Source organism: Elephantulus edwardii, unplaced genomic scaffold (genome assembly GCF_000299155.1).
Source record: "Elephantulus edwardii isolate Elephantulus edwardi_28Jun2011 unplaced genomic scaffold, EleEdw1.0 scaffold00034, whole genome shotgun sequence".
Lineage (NCBI taxonomy): Eukaryota > Metazoa > Chordata > Mammalia > Macroscelidea > Macroscelididae > Elephantulus > Elephantulus edwardii.
The window spans coordinates 13,628,867-13,646,973 of NW_006399784.1; the positions used below are offsets into that span (position 1 = coordinate 13,628,867).

Sequence of the window (18,107 nt, forward strand, 5' to 3'; positions counted from 1 at the left end):
TGGAATTTAGATTTACTGTTATCAGTTGTGCTTAGCCGTACATGTTCATATCCTTGAAGATGTATCATTGAGGTGTTGCAGCCTAGAAGACACAAATTTAACTAACAAGTTAAAAGTACATGAGTCAAAAATTAAAAAGCAAGAATATTCCAAGTAGAGGTTCTAATAGTGGTACAAATCAAGTTACAGAGGGAAGGTGGTTCTTACAATAAAAGGCCTATAGACTAGCACTTTGTCTATTATAGTGTAGAGGTTAGGAACCACAAGATGTAGAGGTTCAGCTATGTCATTTATGGTTCTTAAGTCCTGGAGCAAACTCCATCTACCAATGGGTTTTTTGCAAGGTAGAAGTGAAGTAAGGAACTGCTTATGAGATTTTCTGTCCATTCCAACAACTAAGAAATAGTGAGAAGAGTTGGGACCTCAGAAGGGTTTTAGGACCAATTAGTATTGAACAAGAATTCAAAAAGCTGGACTCTATGAAGAAGGATGTGCATTTAAGATCAGAGAAGCAATATCAGAATGTATGACTAATAAGTAATTTATTTTTGAGATTAGCTTATTAAAGATCCTGCTGCTTCTATTTTAATTATTTCTTTGCACACTCTCAATAAAGTCTTTCTTTCTCTCTATCTCTCTCTATGTATCTCTATCTCTTCTTTGTTTTTCATTACTTATTTTGGAAGAATGTAGCTGCTATGGCACATGCTTAGCCCAGATGATAAGAAATTGAAGTTTTCTGCTAACAACCACATAAAAATGTGGAAATGGAGTCCTCTAGCCTCACTGAAACCTCCAAGTGACTGTAGTCACATTCTAAAGCTTGACTAAAACACTATGTGACACCCTAAGCTTGACTAAAACACTATGTGACACCCTAAGTCAGAACTACCCAGGAAAACTCTTTCCAGATGCTGATACACAGACACAGTAAAAACAAATAAACATTTGTATATCTAAACTGCTAACGTTTGGGGTTGTTTGCTGTAAGACAACAAATATTTGCATCTTCTCTCCACCTACCAACAAGATTAAGTTCTGATTACAGAAATCTAAGAATTATGCAAAAATTAAAGGCTATTATATAAGATCACTAAAAGAAGGATGATTACATCAAATTCCAAAATAGAAGATAAACACGTCATTTTATATAATGGACAAATTACATCACTATATATCTACCAAACCTCTAAGAATCATAAAGCAGGGAAATTGACACATAAACTAATAATTAAAGCCAGTGTTGTTGTTGTTGGTTTTTAGTTTTGGGTGGGTTTTTTTTTTTACTAGCACCTTGTTGTAACTTTGACTAGTTCCTTATTGCCACATCTTATATCAGTAATATATAAAATGGTCCAAAATTGTAAATTCAAAGGGCTGGATATTAATTGGTTAATAATCAAGGAGAGAGGCTATTACTAGACTGAAAAAAGCTCCAAGTGAAAAATAATGTTTACTGCATTGAAACAGATGAGGGAGAGAACTGTTTAAAAATGATATAAGATTAAGTATTAATATCATGACAGAATGAAGGCTGCACAGTGGAGTGGACTTGGAAAGAGGGATTGTTTATAATAATGACAGAATTTTTCTTCTACTTTTCAAAGAGAAGAGCAAATGGGGGAAGTGGGGCAGGGGGGAAAAATGCAACAATTAATGAAAGGAAATCCAAAGTCTCTGTAAATTTCATTAAAATTAATAATAAAAAAATAAGATTATAGTGAAAAAAAATCTGAACCAAACAAACAAAAAAGTTAAGAAACAATTACCTCCCCCTTCCATATAGATACAAATAACCCACAAGTCATTCTAGAACAGCAAACTGAAGCCAAACCCCCATAATAGTAAACCATAACCTAGCAAGCATATAACCATATAAATACCTAAGCAATAAAATAGGCATCAGTGGGCACATTGCTTCCCCAGTACAACACACTGACAGAGAAGTATTTTACTCTGAAGAAATAACTATAAACCAGCAAGCCTACAAATATCACCTGTGCAGCATGTAGTCTCCTCCTGGAGTGACTTACAAGAATTGTTGCCTTTTAGTTGTGATGCTGGAAAAGTGTATTGAACATACCATGGCCCACTAGGAGAACAAATAAGTCTGTCTTGAAAAGAACAAGAACTAAGTTTCTCCTTGGAAACTAGGATTGTGTAGCTCCATCTTATATATTTTGGCCACATAGCTAGGAGTGATCAGTCCTTGGAGAAAGATACCATGCTTGAAAGGGTAGAGGGGCAGCACAAGAGAGGAAGACTCGCGACGAGATGGATTGGCACTGGAGCAGTGAGATTAGGTGTGTCAGAGTAAGTGAGGCTGGCTCAGGATACGGGTAAGGTTCTGAGCCATTGTGCATAGGGATGCTATGAGTTGTAGGTGACTCAATGGCACATAACAACAACAACAAACCAACAAACTAAATTGAGTTCAAATGGGAATATAGACATACAAATATACACATCGAGAGGGAGAAAGAGAGAGACCAATATGTTTCTAAGTGGTACAGCACTGGTCTGTCAACTTGCTATACTGAGGAAACTTGGAGTTGCTGTGATGCCAAGCATTGTACTACTGGTGGGCCAAATGCCATCATTGTTACCCATGGTAGGCAGTGTTTGTTAGAACTCTCAAATCAAGACAAGCTTGGAAGCAGGAGTGGCATCTACTTCCTAAATAACATGCCTCCGAAAACTCTGAACTTAGAGAAATAATCATAGATACAGAACAGGGTGCAGGCTTTTTGTTTTGAGTTATCAAATACAAGCTGGATGCTGAAGAATTATGGAAGAAGCTATGTACATCGATCTACAAATTTATTATCCAAATAAAATCTTTATCATTATATTTTCTAAGAGCAATATATCTTATCATGCATACACATATAAAGACTTTTCTATTTTACTTCTCATCCAAAAACAGGTTGTTGTTATGAATAACAAAGCTGGATCTGACCCACAGTTCCAGCAGATTTTTAGAGGCTGTAAATCACACAGAAGGAGATTTCCCAGCCTTCTCCTTAAGAGCAGCTGGTGGATTCAAACCATATGCCTTTGGGGTTACAACACAGCTTCTTACAAATAGGCTACCAGAGCTTCCTTAAAAAGAGGGAGACATTATTTTTATTACCAATTATGCATCAGAGGATAGTTTTACTTACTGTGCCTGAATAAAAAAGAAAAATATAGATTAGCTTCTAAAGTCTAAAAGGACTGTGATATAAATCCCAAAGACTTGTGGAAGCCTAATTTAGAATATAATAAAATTGTTCAGCCAAAGCTGACTTCATAGGTGTCTGACCTGTGTAGTCAAAAAGAGCATCACTTTTGGAAAAGTACTGGGTTTTGTTTAATGTACTGCTTTTTCTATATTGAGGAAGTCTTGGTAGCATAATCATAGAGAGTAGCTCTTAGCCCAAATGCTGAATATCTAAATAAGTGAGATAATAGAAGTAAAAGATTTAGTTTGGATTTCTGGCTCCCTACCCTCCCAGGGAAACTACAACTAGAGCTGGTCAGCACTAAGTACAAATGAAAAGTAGAAAGGGGATTATATATATAGTTAGCAAATAGAAGGCAGGGTGTCAACAATTGAGTATATTGTTGCTGTTAGGTGTCTTCGACTTGCTTGAGACTCATAACAACTCTATGTACAACAGCTCTGAACTTGCTCTATCTTGAACCAACGTCATTGTCTCTGACACACCTACACTCATTATCCTAGTCACCAAGTCAACCTATCCCATGAAAGGTATTCTTCTTTTGTGCTGTTCCTCCACCCTCTCTAGCATGATGTCTCTCTCCAAGGACTGGTCCCTCCTTGCAACATGTCTAAATTATGAAAGATGAAGTTTCAAAATCCTTGCCTCCAAGGGGTAGCCTGGTTTCATCTTCTCTAGGATGAACCTGTTTGTTCTCTTAGCAGTACATAGTTTAGCTGATATTCTTCTCTATTACCACAACTCAAAGGCATTCATTATTTTTTTCCATCATCCTTAGTCATAGTCTAGCTCTCTGATGCATAGCAAGTAATTGCAAAGACTATGGCCTGGATCACGTGCACCTTAGTTTCTAGATTGACATCATTGCTCTTCAGTACTCTGGAGAGGTCCCTGGCAGCAAATTTTCCCAATGCAATTGATCTTTTGATTTCCCAGCTGCTGGTACCAACAGTATTAACTGTAGAGCCAAGCAAGCTGTAATTGTTAACAACTTTAATTTTTTCTCAGCTATCATGGCACTGCCAATTGGCCCAGTGGTGAGAATGTTGTTTCTTGATGTCGAGCTTCAATATATATTGAAGGCTGAAGTCCTTGACCTTCTGCATCAAATACATCAGATCCTTCTTATTTTTGGCAAGCAAGGTTGTATCATCTGGATAACAAGTTGTTAATGAATCTTCTTCCAATTCTGATGCCACATTCTTCCTCATAAAGCCCAGCCTCCCAGATGATCTGTTCTTCATATAGATTGGAGAAGTATGAAGATAGGATCATTCTTGGCTTATACCTTTGCTGATTTTGAACCATGAAGAGTTTCCCTGCTCTGTTCCAACCACTGCTTCCTGGTCCAATTAAAGATTTTGCATAAGTACAATAAAAAGTTCTGAAATTCCCATTCTTCTCAGAGTTATCCAGTTTGTTATGACCCACACAGTCAAATATCTTTGCATAGTCAATGAAACACACATTCCTCTGGAACCCTCTGCTTTCATTAGAATCCATGTAATATTGGCTATGAGGATGGAATCCATTTTGAAAGCCACATATAGGAGCTGGGTTCTACAGGAGTTGAGTTCTACAGGAGCTTGTTGGTCAAGATTGGTGAACCTTAGGGTGGAAAGTTGATTCATTGAGGGAATTGAGGGGAGATGAGAAAACCTCCTAGTTAAAAATCCATTAGGGCCTTTGGGCCTAGTTCAAATTGTTTTCCTGTCAAACATTCTTCTAGGTGGTATAGCACTGGTCTGTGCATTGCTGTACAGTGGTAACTCATGGTTGCTGTGATGCTAAAACACTGTGACACTGATGTGTCAAATGTGATAATGGTTACCCACGGTGGACAGTGTTTGGTGGAGCTTCCCCATTAAAACAAACTTGGAAGCAGGAGTGGCATCCACTTTCGAAATGGCATGCCTCTATGAACAGTGCTCAGGTCTTTTGTTCATAAGGTCGCTATGAGTCATCTATGACTCGATGGCACCTAACAACAAACGACAACAAACAATGGTATCCTTAGTGCCACAGCCTCTTCTAAAAAAGGCCTGTACTTCTGGCACTTCTCTGCTGATGTGCTGCTCTAGTTGTTTTTGGTTAGTTTTCAGCAGAGTCTTGCTTGCATGTGATATTAATGATACTGTTCAATAATTTCCACATTCTGTTGGGTCACTTTTATTTGGAATGGGAACAAATATGGATCTCTTCCAGTCAGTTGGCCAGGTGGTTATCCTCCAAATTTCCTGACACATCCAAGTGAGCATGTCCAGGGCAGTGCCTGTTTGTTGAAATATGGCAATTGTATACTGTCGATTTCTGGGGCCTTGTTTTTTGTCAGTTCCATCAAAACATCTTGAACTTACTTCTTCATCACCATAGGCTCTTGATTATATGTTGTTTCATTAAATTTTCTGTGTCAGCCAATTTTTTCTGGTATAGTGACATTGTGTACTTCTTCCCTCTTCTTTTGATAGTTCTTGGGTCATTGTATTGCAACTTGAGCCTTGAATTTGTTTTTTCAGTTTCTTCAGCTTAAGAAATGCTGAATGAGTTTGACCTTTTGATTTTATAACTCCAATTCTTTGCACATTTCACTATAATACTTTCCTTTGTCTTCCTGTACTCCTCTTTGGAATCTTCTGTTCAGCTCCTTAACATCTTCATTTCTTCCCTTCGCTTTGGCTTCTTGGAGCTCTAATGCAATACTCTGAGTCTCTTCTGACATACATCTTGGTCTTTTCTTCTTACTCCATCTTTGCAGTTACCTTTTGCATATTCTCAATATCTTCCTGCAGATTCTCTGGTCTTTGATCGCTGGTTTTCAAAGCCTCAAACCTGTTCCTGAGACGGTCTTTAAATTCAGTCAGGATACCCATAAGGACAAATTTTTGTTCTTGTAGATTGGATTTGATTTTCTTTCATTTTCATTTGTACTTGCATACAAATAGTTGATGATGCAATACACAATCAGCATGTGGCTCGGCTTTCACTGCTGACATCGAGCTTCCCCAATGATTTCCCCCACATATTTAACCAACCTATTTCCTGTGTAGATAATCACATGAGCTTGCTGAACCCCTCCTGCCATCAGACCCATCATGTGGGAAGTGTGTGGACATTACCCTCAGCACGTAAACTTCACCTCCATGCCCCTGCACCAAGAGCACCAATACACAGGGAAATGAAGAGGAAATAGGCGGAAAAGGTGGTGGGAGGCCTTAGCTATCAAATCAAAGGTGAAGGGAGGTGCAGGAAGGCAAGAAGAGGGAATTAAGATGAATGTTGGCAGGGTAGGGTGAGAGAGGGAACACAACTCACGTGCCAAAAGGGCAGGTCCCTGGGACCAATACCTGATCTGTTACAACCTGCATACTCTGATCAGCTCTTTTGGGTAAAATGCCTGTGTGTCAAATATTGCTCTAAAACTGAGCATTCCAATTAAGACAGACTAGGGAGAACTGGCCATCCACTTCCAAAATAACAGGGCACACTTAGGCTGGACTAGTGGATATGGCACCAGAGGCTGAGCCTTCATGTTGGGAATTACAAAGAAGGATGAGCAGTTACAAACAGACCCTAATGATTAGAATGTGGAATGTAAGATGTGTGAATGAAGGACACTGGATATTGTTAAGGAACAAATGGAACACATAAATATATAGGTATATACTAGGTACTGGCAAAATGAAATGGATTGGCACAGGACATTTTGAATCAGATGATCACATGATGTACTAAGCTTGATACGAAAAGGTGGAGGAAAAATGGTGTCCCATTCATAGTTTAAAAGACCATTTCTAAGTCCATCTTGAAATACAATGTTGTGAGTGACAAGCTAATATTCATTCTCATAAAAGAAAGACCTGTTAATACCACTGTCATTCAAATTTATGCACCAATAACCAGAGCCAAAGAACAGAAAATAGATGGCTTCTACCAACTGCTGCAATCAGAAGTTGATCAAACATGCAAAAATCCCTCCTTGCAACAAATATAAAATTCAGGTCATGGTCTTTTAAATGACTTGCTATGCATCTGAAAGTTGAACTTTGAATAAGGATGATAGAAGAAGTGATGCCTTTGAACTGTGACATGGGGGGAAAGTGCTAAATATCCCATAAGAACTGAATAATTCTCATACAACACTGAAATATTTCAGGAAGTACCATATGATCAAGAGCCAATAGTAATGAAGGAAAAAGTACAGCATGTACTGAAGGCTTTTGTAAAAATTAAAGTCCCAGTAATCTATGTGATCGGAAATGATATGTTTCAACTAATAGATGCATCCCTGGACATGGTCACCAGTCTATGCCAGAAAATTTAGACAGCTGACTGGCTGACTGACTAGAGTTGCTCCCATTACCTAGAAAAATAATCCAACAGAATATGGAAATTATCAAACGATATCATTAATATTGCACGCAAGTAAAATATGGCTGAAGATCATACAAAAATGACTACAATAGCACATAGAGAACTTCCAGAAGTTCAAGCTGTGTTTAGAAAAGGCAAACCACAAGGGATATCATTAGTGATGTCAGATGGTTACTGGCTAAAAGCAGAGAATACTAGAAGAAAGTCTATTTATGTTTTATTGACTATGCAAAAGCATTTGACTGTGTGAATTATAACAATCACATTCCGACATTTAATTATACTCATGCAAAAACAGGAAGCTATTGTCTGAAGAGTAAATAAACACTACATAGTTTAAAATTAAGAAAGGTATGCTCTACGATCAAAAGCCTTAACACCAACATTCAGGAAATCAAAAGGCAAACTGCACTGGGAAAATCTACTGTCAGGGACCTTTCCAGTGTATTGAAGAGCAATAATGTTAGTCTAGAGACTAAGGTGCACCTAATCCAGGTCATGGTCTTCACACTTACTTACAATGCATCAGAGAGCTGGACAGTGACTAGGGATGAGAGAAAAAGAATAGATGCCTTTGAGTTGTGGTTCTGGAGAAGAGCCTTGCACATACCATGGACTGTCAAGAAAACAAACAGATCTGTCTTGGAGAGGGTGAAACCAAGTTTGTTCTTAGAGGCTAGCATTTTGAAGCTCTGTCTCACATACTTTGGGCATGTGGCCAGGAGAGACTAGCCCTTGGAGAAGGACATCATGATAGGAAGGGTGGAGGGACAGTGCAGGAGAGGAAAACCCTGGATGAGATGAATTGATACAGTAACTGGGGCAATGGGCAGTGAGAATTAGACGGACTGGCTCATGACAGGGCATGGTTCAGAGCTACTATGTTTGTTCTTGTTGTTATGTGCCGTCGAGTCGCTTGCGACTCATAGCGACCCTATGTACAACAGCCCTAAACTCCGCTCTGTCCTGTGCCAATCTCATTGCCTCCAACACACCCATTCCAATTATCCCAGTCACTGAATCAATCCACCTCATAGAGGGCCTTCCTCTCCTGCGCTGTCCCTCCACCCTCCCAAGCATGATATTCCTCTCCAGGGACCAGTCTCTCCTCACAACATGTCCAAAGTATGTTAGATGGAGCCTCAGAATTTTTGCCTCCAAGGAGCCACCCGGTTCAACCCTTTCCAGGACAAATCTGTTTGTTTTCCTAGGCAGTCCATGGTATTCTCAATACTCTTCTCCAGCACCACAGCTCAAAGGCATCAATTCTCTCAATATGGGTCACAGGCAACTCCATGATACATAACATCAAAAACAATATGGATTCAGTTTTATACTTTCTCCATATCTATTGCTTCTTTAACTAAGCAATTCATTTATGATGCTGGATTTTATGAAAAAGAATGCGGTATCAGAATCAGAGGAACAGAAAACTCATCAATGGCTTGTGTGCAGAGGACAATCTTGCGTGCTGAAAGGACTTGAAATACTTTCTGCAGAAGATTGCGTCTCAAAATCAAGGGGGGAAAATTTCTTACCAGTGGACTTCAAGGCAACATCAAAAAGTTTGAAATTGTCAAAGATTTCATCTTATTGAATCCATAATCAATGTCAGTAGTACAAGCGCACAAGAGATTAGGAGACATCTTGTGCTGGGAAAGTCTGCAGTTAGGGGTTGGGATGGTAACTGACTGCAATATTTTACTTTTGTTCCTATGATCTCTCTTCCAGTACTAGGTTAGTCAAAAGTGAAAACATTTGAAAATACAAGCAAAGAAAAGGAAGTGTGAAGAATGGGATGCTAGCATGTGCCTCTGGTCTCCAAAGGCAGAAAGAAAAGAAATAAAAGCAATAATAGATAAAAAGAAAAAAGCTATCTTAAAAACAAATGTATAACTAACACTGAATGTGCTAGACTTGCTAAAAAGAATATGAATAACTTTATTTCAATTTCACCACAGACTTGAGAAGTCAATGTCTCATCCATTCTCCCTTATAAATAGAGATGAAGGTATAGGGAGGATTTGAACATTAACAAATGATGCTGTTTTCACAATTATTATTACGTGCTTAAACATCTCTGTTAAACCAACCTCCCTATGCAAATTTGGAAGCATTATTTCTAGGACGTGTTCCAGAAGATTAGGAAGCATCTCTGAAAAACAAAGGGATTAAGGTCAAATTAAATTCAATTGTAGTCTACTTCTTCCAATTTGAGCTAAAATAAAAGTTCTGGAAATACATCTCTTAAAAAAACTGCAAAAGCCGTAATGGTGTCTTGATTATCTAAGTGATGTCTTGATTCTCGACTAGAGATAGCAGCAATCAAACCATAGTTCATATTCTACATTCCTCGATAAAGAGTTTAATTTTTGTTGTTTTTCTGTGTAAAGTCTTTTCTCTAACGGATAAGACATGAAAGCCAAAAGCCCAAGATCCGATGATGCTTTGAGGAAAAACAGTCTATGGGTTCCATAGACCTTCTAAAAGCAAAATGGATTCTCAAGCACAAAGTAAAGAAGACCTAAAGGAACCGGCATATCCCCAGAGTTTGCACCCCGACTCCACCCTCCCGGCCATGAGCTGAGTGGAGGAGGAGCCAGGGAATCGAAAGAGGCTTTGGGGCGGTGCTGCAGGCGGAGGGCCTCCCGCGCACATGGAGCTGCGGGCCCTGCCGTGGCTCTGGGTTCTCTGCTGCGGCTGCTGCAATAGTGGCGGTCGCAGCGCGGGCCCTGGAGCCACCTTCACCTGGACCAGGTCACCGAGCAGCGAGAGAGAGGCAATGGCCTTCCGGGTACCGAGCACACACCTCCTTTTCTGTTTCCTTCTCGCCTCTTCCTGTCCCAGGACTGGGTATGGGGTAGAGGGACAGTGAACACTGGCGCGCCTAGTGGTACACCTAGTCATGGTTCTGCAATGTGTCAGCTGTGTGTCTAACCTGGGCTTGGACATGAGAGTCTCATGTGCTAGGGTGTACCTTCCTACATGCCTTTCGCGGCCGAAACATTTGATTTCCCTAGGAACGGGTTGTCACTATCGACTATGTATACAAAACAGCCTGGGTATGTGTGTAGACTATTCAGGATCTGAAGAATTCTTTCTTGAAAGTAGCCCACTGGTTGTACTCACCCCTTCCTAAGAACCAGAAGCCTGGAGCTCTTGGCTTCAGAAGCCTGTGGTTTGTCTTCCACAGAGAGGCGCTGTTAATCTACTTCTGTGATCAGATATCTAAAACAAAGATACCCAATTGGCAACTTCTGAGAATTTTATTTTCCCCCCCCCCCTGAACTAGATCTCCTTAAACTAGTTCACCACTTTAAAAATCTCTCCTGATTTGTGGAGACTGATTTAGAGGGAAATGGAGACTCCTCTTCAAATTATTTGGAGAAAGATCCATGATAACCCGTCGATTTTACTCCAGCATTATAACTCTAAAAAGATCTAGATAGCTGAGTGTAAATATTTCTTTTTTTTTTTTTGGTCTTCTCTGAAATCCAAGAAGCTGCGACAGGGAAGAATTAAGAATTTACACCATTGTGTTCTACATACTATATAGCATTTTTATAACAAAAGATATCATTATTATGGTTTAATTATAAAAGGAAATCTCTTCTAATTATGTACCTATGAAGTTGCACAGGTTTATAATTATCTATTTAAGTTTTACAGCTATATTTATTTATTTGTTTGCTCATTGTTTTTCTACGCATTGTTACCTAACTGAGAAACAAAGATGAAAAGGACATACTTTCAATGTTCATATTTGGGGGTTTTTGCATAAATATCTTTAAATGATCATTTGTAGCTAGCTTCTAGTGCTTCTTTGCTATCTGCCCCCCAATGCAGTATTTCAACAGAAATATATTTAATGCTTCAGGTCTGTTGTTCATAGGGTCACAATGAATTGTACTTGACTCTAAAGCACCTAGGAAAAATACGCTTGATAGAGAAGATTCAGAGATGGATAAGACTTCATTTCCTATGCTCTGAAATCAGAGTAGTACTAATATAGCAAGTTCATGAATCAGATCTTACAAAATATTTCTTTATCATCTGTAGGAAGTAACCCACTGACTTTCACAACTAGAAAAAATATTCTGATTAGTTAATAGACTAAGAACTTTGGAAAGTTAGTATACTTAGTGGGTGTGAATGAGCTTTATTTGTGTTTTGGTTTTTTGTTTGTTTTCAGGAAAGTCTTAATCGACACCAGTATCTGAATTCAGTATTTTCTAATGAAAACTCAACTGCCTTTTATGGGATAAATAAATTTTCTTATTTGTTTCCTGAAGAATTTAAAGGTATGGTAAACTTATTTGATTAATTTATTCATTACCTGATTTTAAATAGCATGTAACTTTCTAGTTGTTGTTATTAGATGCCATTGAGTCAATTATTACTCATAGTGACCCTATGAACAACAGATCAAAACTTTACCCTATCCTGTGCCATTCTCACCATCTCTGACATGCCCACTGTTACAGCCACTGTTTCAATCTTGGGAGCCTTCCTCTCCTTCTCTGCCCACGCCCCCTTCACAGCATAATGCCCTTTTCCATGCCCAATGTAACAAAGCCTCACTACCTTTGCCTCTAAGTAGCACTCAGGTTGCATTTACTCCAGTACAGATCTATTTGTTGTCTTAGCAGTCCATGGGATATTCAGTACTCTTCTCCAACACCACAACTCTAAAGGATTGTTAAATCATTATTGTAGTAGCTTGAGAAAGAGTTAACTTTTATTAAATATTAGTGAACTAAGTACAAAGTAAGTACCAGGTGCTGAGAATTAAAAAAATAAACTCAAGGGTAACCCTCAAACAATATAATTGCTGTCATGTTGATTCTGACTCATAGCAACCCAATTCCATGGGTTTCAGGATAGAACAGCATTACATGGAAGGCAGCGGTTTTGATCATTCAGAAGCAGATTTGCAGGCTTTTTTTCTGCTTCTTTTTGTTGTTAGGTGCTGTCAAGTCAAGTACGACTCATGATGAGCCTGTGAACAGGCAACCTGAAACTCACACTATCCTGTGCCCTCCTAATCGTCTCTGAGACACTAGAGCCCACTGCTGAAGTTACATTGCCAGTACATCTCATTAGGGGTCTTCCTCTTCTTCACTGCTTTCCAAGCTTTCTGTCACTCCTCTTCTTCATGTTTTCCAACATGATGTCCCTTTCCAAGGAATAAGTGCTCAGCTATTCATTCCATTGCAAAACAATTTAATTATACACATTTCCATGTGACTGTAAGGGGTAATGTGACTTTAAGTGGTATGTCTTTTTACTCCTGTGGTTTTCCAGTGTTTGTCCTCTTCCATTATCTGCTCTGTGACAAAGATAAGCAGTCTTTTGCCATAAAATTTGCAATCTCTGAAACCCTGTCAGATGGTCAGCTATGAATTGGTTCCAACTCCATGGCAAACAGCAACAACACAAGTTCTGTTCAAGACACCCATTGTTCTGTAGGTTAATGGAGAAATGTATGAAGTCAGTTATATTCATTTTTATTATTTGCCTGATGTTACCAGCTAAGTCATTCTGTATTACCTCCAGCCCTATCCTCAGAATTCTTGTCTTTTCTTTTTCTGCTATATATATTTCCTGAAATGGGATAATACAAAGAAAATTCTAAAGTGGCATGTCTCTTCTTGAAAAGTTTCTATAAAATGTTTATTCCTGAAGAATTTTGAAAAATTATATCCTAAGAACTTGTCCCCATAATATAATGTCAGTTTTCTTTTCATTTCCTGTTTCTTTTCAGCAGTTTACTTGAGGAGCAAATCTTCCATATATCCCAAATACTCAGGAGACTTACACACTTCAGTTTTCAACATATCCTTGCCAATAAGATTTGACTGGAGAGACAAACACGTTGTAACACAAGTGAGAAACCAGCAGATGGTAAGTTTCAGATTCTTTTATTTTTTTTAGCCATTTTATCATTGGAAAGCATAGTTGAGATCACATTTAGTTTAACTTGTAATTGGACCCATCTGTCTGTGTCTGTAGAGAGACTGAAACATCATTCATCCAGAAATGGCAATGAGAGGAGAATCTCTGGTCAGATAAGGCAGACATGAAAGCTTGAATTTCTTGTCTGATGAGTGTTTGTACATTCTCATATTAATAACCATTACCATGCACACACGTACTCAAGAATCCTTTTCTGTGGCCATGTCATAAAAGGCATATATGCAAAACATACAGCAGTAGATAGAAGGCTGGAGAACTTAAATATGGATAATGTTGTTATGTGTCATCAAGTCGCTAGTGACTCACAGGAACCCTATGTACAATAGCCCTGAAAACCGCTTTATACTGAGCCAACATTATTGTCTCTGACACACCTACCCTCTTTACCCCAGTCACTGAATCTATCCATCTCATTGAGGGTCTTCCTTTCTTGCACTGTCCTTCCATCATTCCAAGCATGATGTCCCTCTCCAAGGACTGGTCCCTTCTTGCAGCATGCCCAAAGAATGTCAGACGAAGCCTCAGAATTCTTGCCGCCAAGGAGCAGCCTGGTTTCACCCTCTCCAAGACAAACAACTTTGTTGTCCTGAAAGTCCATGGTATTAAAGCATCAATTCTCTTTCTGTCATGCCTAGTTATTGTCCAGCTTTCTGACGTATAGCAAATAATTGTGAAGACTATGGCCTGGATCAGGCGCACCTTAGTCTCCACACTGACATCGTTGCTCTTGAGTACTCTGGAGAGGTCTCTGACAGTAAACTTTCCCAATTCAATTCATCCTTTGATTTCCTGGTGGCAGGTACCCAGAGAGTGGATTGTGGAACCAAACTGACCAAAGCTGTTAAAAATCTCAATCTCTTCACCATCTATCATAATGTCAGTCATCCCAGTGGTGAGAATCTTTGTTTTCTTGATGTTCCTTTGAATCCACATTGACTGCTATAGTCCTTGACCTTATGCAGCAAGCACTTCAGGTCCCCCTCAGTTTCAGCAAACAGGGTTTTGTCATCTGCATAACACAGGTTGTTGATGAGTCTTCCTCCAATCCTGATAGTACATTCCTTCTCATAGAGCCCAGCCTCCCAGATAATCTGTTCTGCATATACATTGAAAAAGTATGGAGGAAGTGTATATCCCTGGTGTACACCCTTCCCAATTTTGAACCATGCCATGTTTCCTTGCTCAGTTCTGATGACTGTCTCCTGGTATAGGTTTCGCATAAGCACAATCAAATGTTCTGGAATTCCCATTCTTAAGAGTTAGCCACAGTTTGTTGTGATCCAAACAGTCAAATGCCTTTGCGAAGTCATTGAAACATAGATAAATATCCCCCGATACTCTCTGCTGACAGCCAGGATCCATCTAACATTAGCTATAATATCCCTGGTACCACGCCTCTTCTAAACCCAGTCTACACATCTTTTAGTTCTCTGTTGATGTGCTGTTACATTAATTTTTGGATCATTTTCAGCAGAATCTTGCTTGCATATGGTATTAATAATATTTTCCCATATTTTTGCATTTTGTTGGGTCATCTTTCTTTGCAATGGGAACAAATATGGATCTATTCCAGTAAGTTGGCAAGGTGGTTATCCTCTAGATTTCTTGACACAATGTGGTGAGCGCATCTAGGGCAGCGTCTGCTTATTAAAATATGTCAGTTGGTATGCTATCAATTCCTGGGGCGTTGTTTTTTGCCAATTCTTTCAGAACAGCTTGAACTTCTTTCTTCATCACCACAAGCTCTTGCTTCTGTATTGTTTTATGAAATTCGTCTGTGTCAGCCAATTCCTTTTGGTACAGTGACTCTGTATATTCCTTCCATTTTCTTTTAATGCTTCCTGGATCTTTTAATAGTCTGCCCAAAGCATCCTTAAGTATTGCAACTCGAGGCTTGAATTTGTCCTTCAGTTCCTTCAGTTTAAGAAATGCCAAAAAAAATAAGGGGAGCTCTGGTGGCCTAGTGGCAAGAAACTGCAACTACAATCCCAGAGGTGCACGGTTCGAATCCACCAGATGCTCTGTCGGGGAAGGAGGGGCAATCTTCTCCTGTACCAGTCAGATCTGATTTGACGGTACACGCACACAAAAATAATAAAATCAAATAAAAAAATTAAAAAAAAGACATGCCAAAAAAAATTAAAAAATTTAAAAAAAAAAAGAAATGCCGAGCGAGTTCCACCCTTTTGATATTCTGACTCTAGCTCTGCATATTTCATAAATTCTGTCTTTGGCTTAATATTACTAGTTTTCTGCTGTTGTTAGGTACCATCAAGTCAAGTATGACTCACTGATGTTGTGAACAACAGACCTGAACCCTGCCTTGCCTATACTAGCCTCATCATTTCTGAGACATCTGAGCCCATTCATTGATGCAGTCATTGTTTCAATCTATCTGGTTGAGAGTCTTCTCTTTCACTGACCTTCCATCTTTTCAAGTATGATGTCCATTTCCAGGGAATACTCTGTCTTACCAACATGCCCAGAGTTTGTGAGATGAAGCTTTGTCTTCTTTGCCTCCAGGAACTATTCTGGCTTCATTTTCTGTAAGACATACTGTTGTTTTAGCAGTTCGTGGATGTAAAAAGAGCAAGGGTGTTATAGGGATGGCCATATCTATTCTTTACCAGCTCCACAAAGGAAAATGTCCCTGTCAACAACATCAACAACTCAAAACCAATTCTCATGAGGTCAGACATGTTACCATGCTTCTGCACCTCTTTCAACCCCTCCCAATGCCAATCTTACTGCTTTACTGGGTCAAAAATCTATTGTGATAGCTCACAGACCACGCAGTACCATGTCAGGTCCTCTCTATCTTCTGTCAGGTATCTGCAGCTGCTTTGGCTGTTGCTCTCACAAATTCTTGTCTGGTTGGTGCAAGAATATCTAGCCTCAAAGGAAGTGCGGTCTTCTCTTGCTGCTTCTTTGCTGGTGGTAGTAAGAGTCTCAAAATCTCTTGCTGAATCTCAATTTAGTGGAGAAAGATTAATAGGTGAATAGTCTCCTCCCCTGAAAAGTCAACTATGGCTTGGTTCTGAACTGATGACAGTGAGTTTGAGTTTTCCATGTGATTAGCCATATAACTGTCTTCCAGATTTTTAAAATTAATAATTGAGCATCTTCATTTATTTCTTGAAATGTTTCCGTTAGTATTTCATGAATTTTTAATGTCTCAATTTTTGCCAATGTCTTCTCTCTAGCTTGGATTTCTTCCAATGAGCACTGGTTCAACAGCAAGACTTTCTGTTTGGTACAGTGACTCTCTGTATCTTTGTATCCTTCCATCAACTTTTGATGCTTCTGATGTCATTCAACTATTTGTCTGTAAAATATTTCACTACTCCAATATAAAGCTTGAATATTTTCTTTCGTTATTTCAGCTTAAGAAACTCTGAACTTAAGAAATATTTATTCCTGTATGTTGTCCGTAGATGTGGTTGATTTGATTCCCATATACTCTGTCTATGTATATAATCTTCATTTTTGTTATTGAAAAACGTTACTTGCAATGAATAAGTGATGTATCATACAAAATTCTGTCATATAATCTCTGGTGCAGTGTCTGTCACAAGGCGTATTTTAAACCACTGATTCCTGTTCTTTGTTTCCAGAATTGATATTCCAATCACTAGTAATCATCTCTGTGTAGTGGTTGCATTTGCCATCAATTTCAGACTGAAGAATTGGGTACAAATTGATATTCAAAGGAAGCATTTGGTTTTCTTATTTCAAGAAAATGGATGTATATGCTTTGTGAACTTTACTTGATTTGTTGCACCTTCTATTTAGAGGTTGTGATAGTTTTGTTGTTATTAGGTGCTGTCGAGTCAACTATGACTCATGGTGACTCTTTGCTCAAGAGACCTTAACCTTGTCCTTTCCTGCACCATTCTCACTAACTCCCACATGCACAAGCCCATGGATGCAGACTCTGTGTCAGTCCATCTCTTTGAAGATCATCCTTTCTTTTGCTAATCCTCTTCCTTCCACAGAATGATACTGGGGAAGTCCTGGCCACTCCTGCTAACATGCCCCAAAATGAAACTTCTCCAATCTTGCCTCCAACAAGCACTTCCTCCAAAACAGATTTTTTTCTTCTTTTGAAAGTCCATGGTATATTCACTACTCTTTTCCAACACTATAAAATACCTCTGTTTCTTTTGATTTAAACACTGTTTGGTAGTAAGTTTCCCTCTGCTCTTGTATTTTTAAACAGTGTGGAGGATGCTGGGCATTCAGTGTGGTAGGTGCAGTGGAATCCGCAAATGCAATCAAAGGCAAGCCTTTGGAAGACCTCAGTGTGCAAGAAGTCATCGATTGTTCATACACCAACTATGGCTGCAATGGGGGGTCTACACTCAGTGCTCTGCACTGGCTAAATAAGGTTAGTAAAATCCATTTTACTTTTTTTTTATATGGTCAGAATTTAAATAATTTATTCTTATGTATTAATGTTGTCTGGTTCAGAAGTTTTAATAAGAAAATTTAAACTCATTAATCAGAATTTTTTTTTCTAGGCAAATGAAATACTGT

At 38.9% G+C, this 18,107-nt stretch overlaps 1 protein-coding gene across 1 annotated transcript in view; it reads left to right on the top strand.

The window, feature by feature from the left end:
• The first annotated feature begins 10,251 nt into the window (after window positions 1-10,251).
• The window catches only part of CTSO (cathepsin O), a 37,929-nt gene continuing 30,073 nt past the window's right edge, over window positions 10,252-18,107 (top strand). The window contains exons 1-4 of the mRNA XM_006884490.1: window positions 10,252-10,389; window positions 11,788-11,896; window positions 13,360-13,499; window positions 17,791-17,962. Of these exons, the coding sequence (XP_006884552.1) occupies window positions 10,252-10,389; window positions 11,788-11,896; window positions 13,360-13,499; window positions 17,791-17,962 (559 nt within the window). The remainder of the gene's footprint in view (window positions 10,390-11,787; window positions 11,897-13,359; window positions 13,500-17,790; window positions 17,963-18,107) is intronic.